Source organism: Prunus mume, linkage group LG3 (genome assembly GCF_029339155.1).
Source record: "Prunus mume cultivar Tortuosa linkage group LG3, ASM2933915v1, whole genome shotgun sequence".
Taxonomy (NCBI): Eukaryota; Viridiplantae; Streptophyta; class Magnoliopsida; order Rosales; family Rosaceae; genus Prunus; species Prunus mume.
The window spans coordinates 15592006-15608301 of record NC_142700.1 but is presented as its reverse complement, the minus strand read 5'-3'; the positions used below and the strand labels follow the sequence as shown (position 1 = coordinate 15608301).

General features: G+C 37.1%; 2 protein-coding genes across 4 annotated transcripts; one reads left to right on the top strand and one right to left on the bottom strand.

The window, feature by feature from the left end:
• Positions 1–1239: 1239 nt before the first annotated feature.
• Positions 1240–5795, top strand: FIE (Transducin/WD40 repeat-like superfamily protein). Its single transcript, XM_089047899.1, has 13 exons — positions 1240–1725; positions 2352–2417; positions 2506–2628; positions 2850–2930; positions 3015–3107; positions 3259–3334; positions 3750–3829; positions 3907–3978; positions 4407–4466; positions 4956–5052; positions 5171–5234; positions 5330–5389; positions 5510–5795. The coding sequence occupies exons 1-13, from the start codon at positions 1546–1548 to the stop codon at positions 5571–5573; spliced, it is 1116 nt and encodes a 371-aa protein (XP_088904025.1). The 5' UTR covers positions 1240–1545; the 3' UTR covers positions 5574–5795.
• A 692-nt stretch (positions 5796–6487) lies between these two features.
• On the bottom strand, positions 6488–15743 carry LOC103342494 (amino-terminal region of chorein). 3 transcript variants are annotated; one of them, XM_008246125.2, is made up of 20 exons: positions 15256–15743; positions 15082–15170; positions 14636–14742; positions 14481–14535; positions 14130–14218; positions 13511–13577; positions 13359–13421; positions 12918–13088; positions 12689–12782; positions 12521–12600; positions 12326–12401; positions 12159–12202; positions 11354–11421; positions 11015–11100; positions 10734–10891; positions 9276–10605; positions 8849–9132; positions 7649–7855; positions 7417–7573; positions 6488–7110 (listed from the first exon to the last, which is right to left on the bottom strand). In XM_008246125.2, exons 1-20 carry the CDS (start codon positions 15365–15367, stop codon positions 6806–6808), a joined length of 3642 nt encoding a protein of 1213 aa, XP_008244347.2. In that variant the 5' UTR covers positions 15368–15743; the 3' UTR covers positions 6488–6805. The 3 variants fall into 3 exon arrangements, with proteins under 3 accessions (XP_008244347.2, XP_088904023.1, XP_088904024.1); XM_089047897.1 differs by having other exon boundaries at positions 14941–15170; positions 15256–15572; XM_089047898.1 differs by lacking the exons at positions 13359–13421; positions 13511–13577; positions 15082–15170; positions 15256–15743 and having other exon boundaries at positions 14636–14741.
• Positions 15744–16296: the final 553 nt, after the last annotated feature.

Sequence of the window (16296 nt, the reverse complement as noted above, 5' to 3'; positions counted from 1 at the left end):
TTGATGCTTTATGTTTCTAAAAAATGGTGGTAGTGGTGAAGGAAGAGGAAGAAGAAAGGGCCCTAAACCCAAGAAGAGCCTGGGTGGTTGATGATGGTGGTGGTTTTTGAAGTGGGTTTGGTATTATTGGAAAGAATAGAAGGCCTGAGAAGTGATGAAGGTTGATAAGTGTTTGTCTACATGTTTCTCTCATGGCTTCGCCATTTCGTGGCCTTATCTTATTAAAATTAGAGTGTGCTTATTAAAATTACATTTGTTTCACAATTTAATATATCATTTTTGGTCATTTTATATTAGGGTAAATTAGTAATTCAATAAATAATTTGGTAGTATGACGTACTTAGTTAATTTTAGGATTCGTTTAGCAGCACTCTAATTAAAAGTTTAAACTATGCATAAAACAAAGCAACATTAAATTATAGGGAACCACTAAGAGTCCTTTCTCTCTTACTAGATTTATGAGCTTTTAGAGGTTTCCCTAATTTAGGAGGTAGATAGGGAGAATGGTTGGAGTTGTATTTTTTCAATTGCTCTCTAAAATTTGTCTAAGGATGGTCAGGGAACCCATTGTGGATGCTCCCTAATTTTTAGTTAAAATTTAGTTAAAAACACTATTTTATGAGTTCCCTATAAAATTTCAACTCCAATCAAACTCCCTAGTTTAAAGAGTCATAAATGTTTTTAATATTTTTTAATACAATTTTTGAATAAAGTATAGACACAAAAGCAACAATAAAAAATAATTGACATTAAATAAATGCTTAAAATAATATTAAATATAAAAGTATTTAATTATAGGGAGTTACTAGGAGTCATTTCTCTCTCCTCAAATTTAGGAGCTCCTAAAGGTCTCTCTATTTTAGGAGCTGGATATGGAGCATGGTTGGAGGTAGTTTTTTCAATTCCTCCCTAAATTTTAGTTAAGGAGGTTGTTTAGGGAGACTATTGTGGATGCTTTTACAATTCCCATTTTAGGAGCAAATTTTACATATGAGTTCTTAACATTTGGTATCAAAGTCGGGTTTCACCATGCAACTAGGCCCAAATCCATGGAAGGAGCGACCTATAGGCTAGATTAAAATGATTAGTGTTATGTATGGGCATGATATCGAGTCATTTAATATTGGTAGGTGCGTGAAGCCATCTCAAAGGAAGGAAAGGGCTACTATTGAGTTAGTGTCAATAGAGTAGGCCAACGAGGACGTTGGGTATGTAAGCGTGGTGGAATGTTAGAACTCAAGGATCCCACATTGGAAAAATAGTATATCCTAGGATGGATTAAGAACTCATGGGCACCCTTCCCTTACAAGCCGGTTTTAAAAGGCAAGTTCTACCCATGGTTCTTAACAGGGGCATGTTAATAATATACCACATCTAATAATCTTACATTCTAATAAAAATGGTGGGTTAGAAAAAAATATTAAGCTAAATCTTTTTGGTAAATTAAGCTAAAATTATTACAAGAAGTCGTCTTTGTCCTGTTTAAACTGAAATTTCCGTTGTTCGCGAAGAGGGGTTGGTCTGTTGCCATCCTGCGCTGTGGACATGGCGGCGAAGTTTGCTTTAGGGTCGGAGCCAGTGGCGGGTTCACTCGCACCCTCAAAGAAGAGAGAGTACAGAGTCACTAACAGGCTCCAAGAGGGCAAGAGGCCCTTATACGCCATCGTTTTCAACTTCATCGACTCTCGCTACTTCAACGTCTTCGCCACAGTCGGTGGCAATCGGGTTTGTTGCTCTTTCCCTCTATAACTCATCCTACAAGGAACTAAAAGCAACAAAAAAGAACACTTTTTTCGTAAAAGAAATTTACAATGGAACTCCAATGCCGGGATTGTAAGCTGGACTTTCCTTCTTTTTCTCGGGAACCAAACAGAGGTTTTATGCTTTTTTGGCTGATTATTATTATTCTATTTTATTTTTTAAATTATATTTTGCTTTAATGGGTTTTGTTAGATAGAGTGGATTACTAGAGATTTCGGCTCTATCTGGGTTTTTGGTCTCGGCTTTGCCTAATAATTTGTTTACATAGACGAAAGTTAGGGCCTTGGAATACAATGAAATGATTATTAAGGTTAGTGTTTGGGGAAAAAAACGCAAAAGGCACCGCATTTGATATTTATAATATTGGATTGCAATGCACCTGTGGTAGGGGTGAATTATAGTTGTTCTGAGCTGGTAATGTTATAGTTCACTGCTTCATTTGCAAATAAACAACATGAATTAGTTCACATAAGTGATTATTTGCGTAAAAATCTTATCTGAGAGAGACAAATTACAAGGTTGGTTCGCTTTCCTCTATGTCTTGTACTTGTTGTAAAATGTTGCTTATTTTTATATTATTCTTTTGTCAGGTGACTGTATACCAATGTCTAGAAGGGGGTGTGATCGCTGTGTTGCAGTCTTACATTGATGAAGATGTAAGTAAAGACAGCCATCATTCTGCCATTGTTCAAATGGATTACCTTTCTTTGTGGATATGTGATTTACACGTGCTTTGTAGATCAGAAGGATGAGTCTTTTTACACTGCGAGCTGGGCATGCAACGTTGATGGAAACCCATTTCTTGTGGCTGGAGGAATTAATGGTATAATGCGGGTCATTGATTGTGGTAGTGAGAAGATAGACAAGGTATCTTAGTACTGGTTCCGAGCTCCTAGTCTATATAATGGTGCAGTTGTAGTACCTTGGGTGCTTTTTACTGTACTTAGCATACAATCAGGATGTAGGTGTACATCTATTTCAGCTGAAATTTCTGAAAATTTTCAAATTGCTGGAGTGGCAACAAAACTATAGGACTTAATTTTTTCTTTACATTCTTCCCCCCTCCTAACATACTAATCTATGTGCAGAGTTTTGTTGGCCATGGGGATTCAGTAAATGAAATCAGGACTCAGCCATTGAAGTCGTCACTTGTAGTGTCAGCAAGCAAAGTGAACACAATAACCTTTTCTTTCTTTTTTTCTTTGAAGATGTTGTTTTTTGTTTGCTTTATTGGTAATCTTAGAACTTGCCAGGATGAGTCAGTTCGGCTATGGAATGTTCATACTGGAATATGTATTTTGATATTTGCTGGGGCAGGTGGTCACCGCAATGAAGTCCTGAGTGTGGTAAGCATATTGGACGAGGAGTTATGTCCTGCCACCCTTCTATTAATCTTTTTTAAAGAAATCTACTGTTTCGTTGTTTTGTAGTGAAGATTGTGATGCAAGAGAATGATTTGATGGGCTGTTTATACTTGCCTTGTTCTCATTATTATAGGACTTTCATCCTTCTGACATATATCGAATTGCAAGTTGCGGGATGGACAACACTGTTAAGATCTGGTCAATGAAAGGTAGGACTTCATGGTGCTGCTTCATATGACAATTTACATAATTTGGTTTGGTAAGCCATAGTTATGTCACTATGTGACATGGATCACAATAGTCGCAAATTTAGCCATTCACAATATCCTGTCTGATAGACTGGACTTTGAGATTACACAGAGTTGTTGTGAAGACAATCAGTATTGTGTGTATACTTTTGCCTCTGAAAAAGTAGAATATATATTACTAATAGAAAATAGAAGAAGCCCTCATTGTTTTACTAGTATTGAGAAAGTAATGGGTTATGCATGACTACTAATGTTTTGCTTTTCAAGTATTGTCATCTCAGGGTCAGAGTGCTTGATTGAAAGTTTGTACATGTGTCGACTAGGTGTAATCAAATATTATTTTTACTTTATTTTCTCATATATTGCTTTGTTTCAGAGTTCTGGACATATGTAGAAAAATCTTTCACATGGACAGATCTTCCATCAAAATTTCCAACAAAATATGTACAATTTCCCGTGAGTGCCTGTTGTTCTCTGTGTTACAGATTAGAGTTTTCATTCTCATTTTATCTGAGATTACTTTAACCTTTCAGGTATTCATAGCCTCCATTCATACAAACTATGTTGACTGTAATAGGTGGCTTGGTGATTTTCTCCTCTCAAAGGTGAATCACAATTTCATCCTGTATTTTCATTTTTGTCAGTGTAAAAGTCTAAAGGTGCTTTGGGAATGGAAAGAACCACATTGTATAGGATGGAAAATCTTAATATCTCAAATCATGTGGCCTTTTCTAATTGATGTAGCTTAAATCAGCACAATCAGCTGGTTCCAATGAGTTCATGAGAATGACATATCAATGCCTGAAAAGTTGCTTCATCTGTTTGTGGTTGTATCAGGCTCTGCATAGCTTATTAGATCATCTAAAAGCAAGATAAAGTTTAATAGCTATTTTGCATGGTGTGCTAAATTTGTCCACATATAACAAATAAGTTTCAAATATGGGTAGCTTGAATTGCTTTTAGATTTCTGTTGTAGCTGGATTTCATATGTTCTCTAATGAGTACGTTAATAGATTATGTTGTGAATTTCCAGAGTGTTGACAATGAAATTGTGCTGTGGGAACCGAAAATGAAGGAACAGTCTCCTGGGGAGGTTAGAATACCTTGCTCCTCTTGTTTTAGATGTTAATGGCCGATAACTTTTTTGTTTTTTGGTTTTTATCTTTTTTTTAAAAATAAATTTATTTAAAGAGATGGAGAGAATGTATATAGTAGAAGATTAAGAGAGAGAGAGAGAGGGAGGTGAGAAAGGTGAGGAAGAAATGAGTGGAATATTATTAAACTAATACTTTAAACTAAAGACAAGTCTAAAAAGTGTTTATATCTTACTCTATAAACTATTCTATTTATTTTCTCTCTTTTCTTCCTCACCCTCTATTTTCTGGCTACTCAATGTCTTTTGTCCCTTTCTTTTTCCCTTTATCTTTCTAATTATAAACAAAACAGTTACCGAACAAGCCCTATATTTTCTTATTCTTTATGGTGTATTCCATGAATTTCTGCTGATATTGGTTGACTCTGTAGAAGTCCAGTGACTCTACTTTCTGGTGGGCTAAAATGTAATTGGATGCTTTCTGATTAGGGTACTGTTGACATCCTTCAAAAATACCCAGTTCCGGAGTGTGATATTTGGTTTATCAAGTTTTCCTGTGATTTCCACTACAATGCAGCTGCTATAGGTAAATGCAAACTGCAGTTGATATCATTCTTGATACTTTCAAACGTAAACTTTAGATGTTCCAACTGTTGCACAACTATATGTCGACTTCTTAGCCACTATTGTTTTCTGTCTAGCAGGGAATAGAGAAGGAAAGATTTTTGTTTGGGAACTACAATCCAGCCCTCCTGTTCTAATTGCAAAGTCCGTTTGGTTTTATTTTTCTTTACCCAAACTTCATGCTGAAGAAATTTTGTCTACATGCCGGTCGGTAATCATAGCCTTGCACCTTTTTTCAGGTTGATACATCCTCAATCAAAATCACCAATTAGACAAACTGCCACGTCTTTTGATGGAAGGTGACTCTCCTACATGGTTTATTTATCATTATTTTTGTTACATATATCTTTATATGACATTGTAAATGCCATAACCTTTGATAATGTGAAAATTTATCCTCGTATCATTATATATTGCAGCACCATTCTCAGCTGTTGTGAGGACGGGACTATTTGGCGCTGGGATGCCATGGAAAATTCTTAAAGCCTATCCAAGTGGGTACATTGGCATGAATTTTGTAAAATGCTCATCGCCTTGGCTCAGCTTTGGTTAATTGTGGTAATGTATTTGGTAATAGTGATCGAAATTTAGAGTACGGATGACTAGACTTTGGTGAATCTTTTACTCCAGTCTAGTTGTTATGTGTAACTTATGTGAGGTTGATCGCATGTCTACTTTAATAGAATTTTAGACCATGTTATTCAATCCTGCATTTTATGCCGTGCCTTTTTATATTATCATTTTCGGTTACAGGCTTTTAACATATGCGACGCACTTCGGCTTTAGTATCAGCCCAGTCATGTTTAACTCTCAGTGCACATTGAGGGCTCGCATGGTTTGTGCTCTTATGGAAAGCCTTCGTTGATTGAGGAGACTCTGCTAGCGCCATGGGCGTTACGAAGTGACATTTCACACAAAAGGAAAGAAAAAACCGAAAAACCGAACATGATGCAAACTACAAAGCAAGCCAGTTACATTCCTTATTTGGAAATTCATGCCCCCGGCCGCAAACATGTACTTCTATACCAAATTTAAGACCAAATTGCAGCACACATTATGAACTAGAAACTTAAGACCAAATTTCTCATCCATTGATGTTTCATAAAATAAAAATTAAGCTAACAGGGCAAGTCTTATTTTTTTTTAATACAAGCGATACTTGGGGAGGGAGAATCGAACCGATTACCAAAGATGCATAGGTGAATACTCTTAACACTTTAGCTACAACCCCCGCTGCAATTCTATTATAGATAATGGCAAAGTAATAATTAACTCAAATCCAGTATAATTTCGTGTTCGGTTCGAGTCATGTTGAATTATCACCCCTACAGAGGTTTATAAGAAGCTTATAGATAATAGCCGACCTTGGCTTATAAGTTAGGGGATATGCATAAGAGTTATTTTATCAACTGCATGCTAATCTGCTATAAGCTTGTAAACATGAAATCAAGTACACATCATATTTGCCAATTGGCCATCATCATAGCTAACAGGAGATGTGACATGGCATACCTTTGAAATTTAGATCGATACATAGGACCTTTGATACAAAATTGATTTACCAGACATGAATAGATTTTCTCTCTGCCTGATTAGTACACTCACCAAGCAATTTGGTCTCCCGTATATACAAAAAAGAATGGGTAAGCTATATGATTGGGACTATTTTCATCCCAAAGTATAACAGGGGAGAAAGAACAGCACAAATTGGCCAACTATATGTGGGACCGTAATTGCGTCAATAAACTCTGCATACTCTGAAGTTTCTGAGTGAGCTGTTTTACAGTTGCAAGATGCTGCACGGAAGATTCTGAATTACCTAGGTCGGCAAGAAGAGCGGCACACTTGGCCTGTGAATCTGTAAATGCCTCCTCAAGTGAAGCCACTGTTGATTCCAAGATGGCGGTTGTAGATGGGGTTTCACCAATCAAATTTGATTGAGGGAGCCCAGTACTGCAAAAGCTGCTACCCCTGCTTAGCTTTCCAGGGGAGAATATCTTGTCAATGCCCTCAGTTCCTCCTGCAAGTCATTTTCATAAATTTCCAAATTCACAAATGGCCGAGAAGAAAAAAGTATTACAGCAGTATCCCAATCACATATACCAGATAAAACTTGTTGGCTAAAGAAAATTGTGAAAATCTAGCTAAATTCCACATATGAATCAGGTAATTCAAGGCATTTAGTGCTTAGAAGCATGTGCAAATGCCAAGAGATGTCATTTGATTTTAACATAGCAATCTGAGGACTTAGAAAACAAGAAGAGCACAACCCTGATCAGAATTAAGGAGCTGTATTCATTGACTGACAAACAGTTTAGTAACATACCAAGGTTGCTTAGTTGTTCCATTGCAGCCTGGCCAATGGACCCCTCCAGTTTGAGTAGCCGCAGAATTCCAGCAGTGATTCGACCCATTGATTCAACTTCTGACTTGCACAGGAAAGTAAGATATTGCAACTCATCCTTTGTTACAACCGCCTCAATCTATGGAGACAAAAGTGTCATAATGCAGAATATTTTTCTAGAAGATACAGTTATTAACTTGAAAAAACCCATTACCGGTTGCTTAACAGAGAATTTCACATTTTCCACAGCCCATTCCACCATTTCATGATCAACCGTGTCCTCTGATATCACCATGCGAACTTCAAGATCTATACCTGCAGATGTGTCAGCAGTTTCCTTGATCCCATTCACAGGTAAGACAGCAGCATCAATACACTTCTGGGCATGGGGCTTTAAAGTTTGCAAGCCTTCCACACCAACCTGCAACCATAATTAAGATGTACGAGATCATGAACTAGATATCTCTATGATTAAAATAAAGGAGCATGAACCGCTACATTGAAATGAATCATAATGAATTGCATATATTTTCATCGAATAATATTCATAAACAAAGCAAACTATATCTATGGTGCCAGAACACATGTTGAAGGCAGCACAGGCACAGCGCAAGCCAGCCAAGTTCCACCAAGGAATATGCTTTAGTATTGTCAGGTCATAAAACTTTTCACATGAATGTACTTTGCATATTTTGCCCAAATCTCAAAATATCCTTGCTCAACCTAGAATTGACTCAATCATCCTTTAACCAAAACCAAATGTTAGGTCTATATTACATATCTGCAATTTGCATCCCAACCATTTAGTATTCTGAGTGAATGAGCAAGACAACTTCTCACCCTCATATAATTGACCCACTTAAGGTAAAACCGAGAATTATCATACTTCATTAGTACTCTACCAAACAGAAATCATGACAGGCGATTTAAGAATATGATATATATCTTTTTTCTGAAAGGAAACAGAAATTTGTTAAACCAAAAACTAATACATTGCGCAGATGAGAAATTCACTAGGATAACTATCACATTACAATAACAGTGGACCAAACACTCTAATCTAACAACACAATACAAACATCAGAGAACATAGTGTGAAGTGTGAACCAACTTCATAACAGAGACATAATCCCAGAAAAGCATGCACCTTACAAATTTACAATATACCCTAAGATAACACCCAGGTAGACCATAAACTATTTTATGTCCAAGAAATGTCCAAAAACAAAATGATAAAATGTTTCAATGGCGCTGCCTAATTCATGGCTGATCCTTTGAAAACAAATGTTCACTGTCAATAATCAATATGCATGTATGTTTCATCAAACATACTTTTGAAAGGCTCAATCTCAACTAGCACATTAAAACCTTAAAAAGAGAGCGACAGACAATGACGAGAGTGAGATATCCTTACTGTAACCAATTCCACAGGATATTTCTCTGTCCTGTATGACTTTCCATTACCATTCAGCGTATGCTTGGGACTACTTTTCGCTTTCACATGCAGATTATGAAATGTTGTGTGCCAACATCTCTCTTCTCTTCCCACATCCTCATGATTGAACCACCATCTTTCTGCCATCTCCTGTTCACCTTCAAGAGCAAACAACCAATTTTTCAATTCTATGGAGACTTCCACATCATCTGGTTTTCCCAAGTGCAAAACCCCACTTTCTTTCCCATCTCCTGAACTTCCATCTGGAAGAAAATGGAATATTAGAGCCATTACAGTAACAATAAAATGAGTAGACGTAAAAAATATATAAAAAAGGGGAAAAAACAGCACAACAGACTGTAGGTAATCAAACACACAAGATTATCCAAATCATATTGTCACATACCCTCTTTCAAATCAGCAATGAGTGGTAATGGTTTGAAAAGTTTTGACAGTGGTCCTGCTCGTAATTTTTCTAACTCTTTAGAAAGCCCCTTTCCAGGACCACCATCAGGGCCAAGTATTCCAAAGCGATGCAGCAGGGATTCAGCATAGTTCATTCCCCCACCTAGGCGAACACCAGAGATACACGCTGACACATTCAAACTATGACACTCTACATCTCGTTCATTTAAAGGAATTACATGTACCATGCTTATGTCCAGAAATGGATCTACAAAAACTTTTCCATTTGATTGATGTTTTCTTTGGTTATCTATCCAAAATACAGGTCTTAGTTCAGGGTACCCATTTCCACTTGTTGAAAGATCGTTTTCAATAGAAGTTAAAACTGTGTCATTCTCAAGAACCAAGTTTCTCTCAGTGTCTACACAGTCCACCTCAACACTATCCCAATATATAGTGGATGAAACAGCAATTGCACCACCAAGAGTTCTGTGAGTAACTTTTATGAAGAGATTATCCCCGATAAACTGAACTAGAGGCATTCCTTGACTATTCATGGAAGATGATTCCAGAAATCTAATCTGAAGGCCTTTCACTGCTAAACTTACTGCTGTATCATCGGGAACCTTGTCAATCAGCTTTCCGTCACTAGAATGATCCTTATTTTTCTTTTGTCCAGTATTTTTTCCAACGAGGACAATCTTTTCACTAACTCTGCCAAAGTAAGCATAAAGATCCAAAACAAAAAATAACTGTTCAACAGAAGTGTTAGAGAGATAGTTTTGACAAGCTACCCCAACCCTGACAATACCACCAGGGGGAGGAACATTTGTTAATGGGCTCCCATCAGCAGTTACCATAGCTACTTCAACACAAGCATCTTTCAGCTCAACACATCTCCACAAGCCTGAATTCTGATCAAGAGAACTCTGATGTCCAGCTGACTTAGTACATGTTTCTAGTGACAAACTAAGGTGTGATGCTCCAGTAGTCCATTTCTTCTGGCTAGCATCAACCGGTTGACCTTCCCAGAGACAGAAGCAAGCAGGATCCTTCTCCACATTCAATAACCTTAGTTTTAGTGATGGTGACTCCGAAAAGAACAAGTTCTCAATATGAAGCCTTGCCCCAGAAAAAGCACTCTGGTTGATACTGCCCCTTTTGTTAGCAGGGTTACCGTCTATGTCCAAAGGAACAGCCACATCTAACTCCTTGAGGTTGAAAATCAAGGAATTTACAGAGAAATCTGCTAAAACAGCACCAGGATTGACTACAATTCCATCAGCCAGGAAGGAACAGATCCTCAAACAGGATCCTTCCTGAAGATCAATCTGGAATCAAAACAAAAAACATGAAAAATGATATGTGATGATTCACAAAAGAACAAAAAAAAAAAAAGAAGGAAACGAAAAAAAAATGTTGATATAAGCGTTCATACTTTGGAATAACCAATACATACCATGAGGGGCTGACAATTAATTACAGTTTGCGAAGCAAAAGATGGAGGGACTGGGGAGGGCTTGATCTGAAGAGAATGGAGGCATAAAAAAGGAACACCCTTATTTAACTGCCACTCCTGATCTCCCAAAGGATATATGGGAGGGGAAAAGTTTTTACCTGTCCAAACAAAAAGACAAAAACGATAGAGAATAGCTTCAAACTATAGATACCCAAAACCTAAACACAGTCACTGCGTTAAATGCCCTTCTCTCCATTGTACATAACAAATTTAGCCCATACCAAAATCAGGAACATGCAAAGGTTCTTCAGAAACTGCTCGCATGGATGGTTGAACTAAGGTGCATGGAGGTCGTGAATAGGTATCCCTACATTCCAGCCACCAGCATAAATTATGATTTAGTCATAAGACTGAGCACATATCAAACTGAAAGGGGAAGTCATATGCCACATGTATCATCTAAAATTTATTGGCTTCAACAACAAATAGAAACACATTAGAACTAAAGTCACACATAATAGACCTTACTCAATTCCAAACTGAGCTCCAGGAGAATGTCGATGACAAACATATTTACTAGCACTAAAACTCTTGAAACATTATAAATGAACAAATCTTACCTCAAAAACAGTCCACCAATCATAACCCTTGACAAGTTGTTGTCAATTTCTCCATCTGAAACACTAGCCTGCAAAAGAGGATCCCCATATAAGATCTTAGATTCCCAAAGGAGTTAGGCAGACGTGGCACTGCAAAAACAGTACATGTGTATGCATAAAACCTATAATTTGTATGTTCACTAATGAGATCGAAGGGGTCTGATGGCTCTATGTTAATATATTGCACAGATTTCAAATGCCAAATATTTGTAATCATAAAGTGGGACAAATGTGTGGAGTCCCCTCCTATTGATGGATATTTGAGGGACACCTTGTGGGGCCCATTCCGCATTCTATTTCAACGATCCAAACTGTCTATTTTTCAAGTCTTCATCCACAGATCATCCTTCAAAAATATTGGGCAAATCATAAACCATTTAAGACATCTATATGAAAAATGATGAACAGTGTTTCCAAGAAAACACTACACTATCTTCAAATTTACAGTTAAATGTTCTCCGATTTCAGCGATTTTTTGCAGAGAGTATCTATGGATGATGACTTAAAAAATAGACTGTTCAGATCATTGAAATACAAAGTGGAATGGGCCTTACAAGGGTGTCCCTCAAATAAGCTTATTTAAGGATCACTCAATTGAGGCTCTCTACAAAATTGTGAAGTATAATATACATAGGACACTCCTTGATGTATAAGCATTCCATAGACTGAATATTATTTTAAAAAATTGTAAATCCAAGAGTTATAGAATACTAAGACAATGGCAATGAAAATTTTAATTTAATAAGTAAGGGTCATAGAACAGTACCCGTGAGAAGAAGAGTGATTGCATCAAAAGTTCGAGCTGGAACTCTGCAAGTATACCCAAGACTTCTGAGAATGCTTAAAATTAACATTTGTAATAACATACATCTTTTTATCTTGATGTACAAAAGTATCGAATCCCTATAGCACTTGTAAAGGAAAATCACAGACCAGTATCTTTAATGCAGAGAAATATGTGGTCCACAACAATTGAGACTATAGAACGTCCTGCTGCTTCTGTGGATCGCTGCAAAAATTTCATGAGAGAGAGAGAGAGAGAGAGAGAGAGAGACAGAAGAAGAAAAGAAGAATCATAAGAGATTAGCTAGAAAATAGTATGAGAATTAAGTAAAGGTAATAGCAAACCTGCTGTGTGTTTGAATCTACATCTCCTCTATTCAGGCAGACATATAATCCTGTCATAAAGCGGAGAAGAGCACGTAGGCCTGCACCACATGATTATATGTTAGCACCAAGCTATACATATATCATATATTTATATAATTCAGCGAAACAAATAATTTCACTTGTTACCTGGTTCACTTATTGCAGGACAAATGGCCTCTGTGATATGGATCTGAACCTCAAGCCCAAGTGGACTGTTCAATTCAGTCCTTTGCACTGTGATCTGGTCAAAGTCACAAAGTCAAGAAAGATGCAGTAACACAGCCCATAAAACTCTAGAAGCTCTCTAGATTCACACTGATAAATGGAGTAAAACAAATCCATCAAGAATTAACTAAAAAGTGTATATCAACATTACATAAGCTTCTCCTGAAATTCCTTCTATAAAACGCTCCCCACCAAAGAAAACTCGCTTTGCACCATCATCATCTCGCTGGTTTCCTCCATCTTCAGTACGTGCTATATTAGCATCCATGAACATATCAGGGTGAGGCAGGAGATCGATAGACAAAGACTCCCACTCAAGTTTCTGGTAAGAAAAGAATTTATCATCGTTTAATAACTAAGTTAAACTTGGGAAGCCTAACACCTGTATTCAGAGAATACTGGAACACACACTTGCAAACACGGCGGCACATACACTTGAAGTAAGAGCAAGAGATGTGCAAAATATAATTAGAATTTAGAGAAGTTCAAGAAAGGAAAGTAGGCACCGCTGAGCCCCTCACCCCATCCCCCACAAAAGGAAAATAGAGATAGAAGGAAATACGGATCTGATGCACAAAGATTAGCACATTACTTTGAACAAATAAATGAAATTTTTGTCATTGGAGAACTCCCGTGCTTCCTTAAGATTTACAACCTGTTACAGGACATGTTATTCAAATAAGCCGGTGAGCGGATGAAAGTGGTCCAACGAAAATTTTCATATGAGCTTAACCAACACATTACCTGCCAATTTTCATTAGTGGTATACAGCAAAAGGTTGCGTATAGTGATAGAGGCCAGAGGTGAAGCCCTGGGTTGAGCATAAAAAAAAAAAATTGAGAGAAAGATGAGCTTTATAAGCACTGACCCATACAACTTCATATTTCAAATGTCAAAGAAAGCCTACAGTGCATCTTCATACTGTTTGTGCCCGAAAACTTGAACTCATCAATCCTACAGTTTTTCCTATCTAAAACCATCATCCAAACAGCCCTGAATCCCTAAAATAGAGCCATCCAGAAAATTTCATGGGTAAAAGATTTTCTTCTTGTTGATCAAGCTGTGGTATAAAAAATCAATTCCTTGTTTGGAGGCCAAAAGTTTTTATCACAATCTACATTCCTACAAAGGGATCCATAAATAGGAAAATCATTATTGCTTAAGGTAAAATATGACTTCACAAATTGTATATATATATATATATATATATATATATATATATATATAACTCCAATCTAAGGTCATACAATCAATAAAATTAAGCGAGTAAATTCTTAAAAGGCCAATTCATGTAGGATAAGAGCACATCTGTATAAATAAATAAATAAAGATATAACTACAAAACTGGGCCTTTGGAAATTACCAACTCGCCCCTCCTTGGCATCGACCACCCCCACGAGTTTCAAGTAGAAGATTAACTGTGAGAATCTCCACAGTCATTCCATCTGCAATCTGGGAATTTACAAAGGTCAATAATGCAACTTGCAGAATAAATGTTCAAATCTATGTGCATGCTTCAAAACAAAATTTTAAGAAAACAGTTGTCAGTAGGGAAGCTTGCATAAAACTTTGCATGCCTGAATTACAAGAAGCATGACATTCCCTAATATTTTAATTCTTACTGAGATTCCCAGTTCCATTAGTATAAAAGAATGACAATATTATCATTATGTGTACTGTAACACAAACATTCACTGCGTTGATTGAACCTTACCTTATCAGCAAATCCATAACCGCTACCCTTCGCAGAGCTAGAGGATGACGGTGAACTGCATGTGAAACTTAGTGCTCAGTAAATCTATGACTGCAGTACAAAATTTTTTCAATATGGAAATGTAAGATCAAGAAAGACATGTAATTAGGCTTTACCTTCTTGGGCTCCTTGCATCCAAATCTGATTTCTCTTCTAAAACCAAATCAAGCCTATCAATTTGCACAACAATCGGCTCTATTTGTACATTACTCACAGATGGAAGCTATAAATCACACAAAGCAAAATCATTTAATTAATTATATATCCGTACATAATGGGGAAAAAAAACAAAAGCCACTCAATGCATATAAACGAACCCATCTGGAATATACATCTACCAAGCTCTAACTAGTGAATCACATATTGTGTAATGATATACTCAACCAATTTTGGGACTTTTGTAACAAGTAAGAGAGCGTACCCTAATGCCAACACATTTTAACTTCTCATTTCCTCTAATTCATTTTCCTTCAAACTTTCAGCCGGACACTTTACATCTATCAAAACCAATTGAATAATATCGAACACACGATAAATGAATGCAGAATTAACAGTCACCAACCACTATCTCCAGTTTTCCGACTTTGGCCTTGGCTACATTCAGTGCCGGAGGCAATCCCATGCTCGAATGCACAGCATCGCCGTTTATATCTGTCAAATTCAGAAGCAAACTCAAAATGAACCCTAATCAGATCGAATTGATCACAAAACCAAACAAACGAATCGCCGAATTTACCCAAATTAGAAAGCTGCGCGGTCCGTCCCTGCAACTTGAACTGGTCTCTGGAGAAGGACTTCAACCAGTACTTCAGAGTGTACTCCAGAGCCAGAGCCAATATGGACTCCATTGCTGAGAGGCAAACCTTCCAGAAACTTCTACAACCTCCTCGAGAATTCGGAGAAGTTGATAACGGAGCTTTCGGAGCTCTGTTGATCTACGCGACGCGAAATGCAGAAAACCCTAATCGGGTTCGGATCGGAGGCTGTGTTTGGCGGTGTGAGCATGCATGCATTTGGGGTTTCTTTCCTTTTTGGGGTGGTCTTGTTGCAGGAAGGAATCTGAGGACAGTGGGATGGAAGAAAGAGGCGGGGATGGGTCGGCACGTGCGATGGGGAGGGGACCGTATGAGTGGCACGTGAGGGGTTGGATTGGTGTGCATTGGATCTGGGGGGGCTTGTTTGGGTGTGTCAGAAATTCAGAAGAGCAGAGAGAACAGTGGATTTGTCGGGTGCGATTTTCGTTTCCTTTTTTTAACTATTTACATGTCACGCGTTGCATATGTTTGTATTTATTACAGTATTTTTTGTGTTAGATTAGTTTAAGGTGCCGTGTGTTCGTATCAGGAAAAAAAAATTACTGTGTATGTGAGTTTTTTCTCTCTTTTTTTTTTAAAAATTTTGACGGAAAAAAAAAATTAAAGAAACAAAGATATCATGACAGAAGACATATTTTATCTTTGGTAAAGCATTTTATGTCATATTTCAATGATTATATGATAATTTATATGTAATAAAATTGATTCTAATGAGCTCAACTTCTAAGAAATACTCGATGAAAGGAAGAAAAAAAACTAGACTTTCTTCTTAAGGGAAAACCCTAGATATTAAATAATGAGAAGGCATGCGATGCTACTTACCTTTAGCTGAGCGTAAATATTTAGAAAAATAGGAATTCAGTGCTGATTTTAGGAAATTGAACATATCTAGTAGAAATTAGTCTACTCCACCAAAGCAGCTCCTTAATCGAACAGAAATTATAGCACCTCTTTTATAAAAT

Bases quoted from the DNA above. Each gene is read 5' to 3' on its own strand.
- FIE (XM_089047899.1), top strand. From the start codon at position 1,546: ATGGCGGCGAAGTTTGCTTTAGGGTCGGAGCCAGTGGCGGGTTCACTC. The intron at 1,726-2,351 runs GTTTGTTGCTCT...TTCTTTTGTCAG, and splicing joins CCACAGTCGGTGGCAATCGG to GTGACTGTATACCAATGTCT. The intron at 2,418-2,505 runs GTAAGTAAAGAC...TTTGTAGATCAG, and splicing joins AGTCTTACATTGATGAAGAT to AAGGATGAGTCTTTTTACAC.
- LOC103342494 (XM_008246125.2), bottom strand. From the start codon at position 15,367: ATGGAGTCCATATTGGCTCTGGCTCTGGAGTACACTCTGAAGTACTGG. The intron at 13,422-13,510 runs GTAATGTGTTGG...GTCCTGTAACAG, and splicing joins CCACTAATGAAAATTGGCAG to GTTGTAAATCTTAAGGAAGC. The intron at 11,101-11,353 runs GTAAGATTTGTT...GCTGGAATGTAG, and splicing joins ATTGGTGGACTGTTTTTGAG to GGATACCTATTCACGACCTC.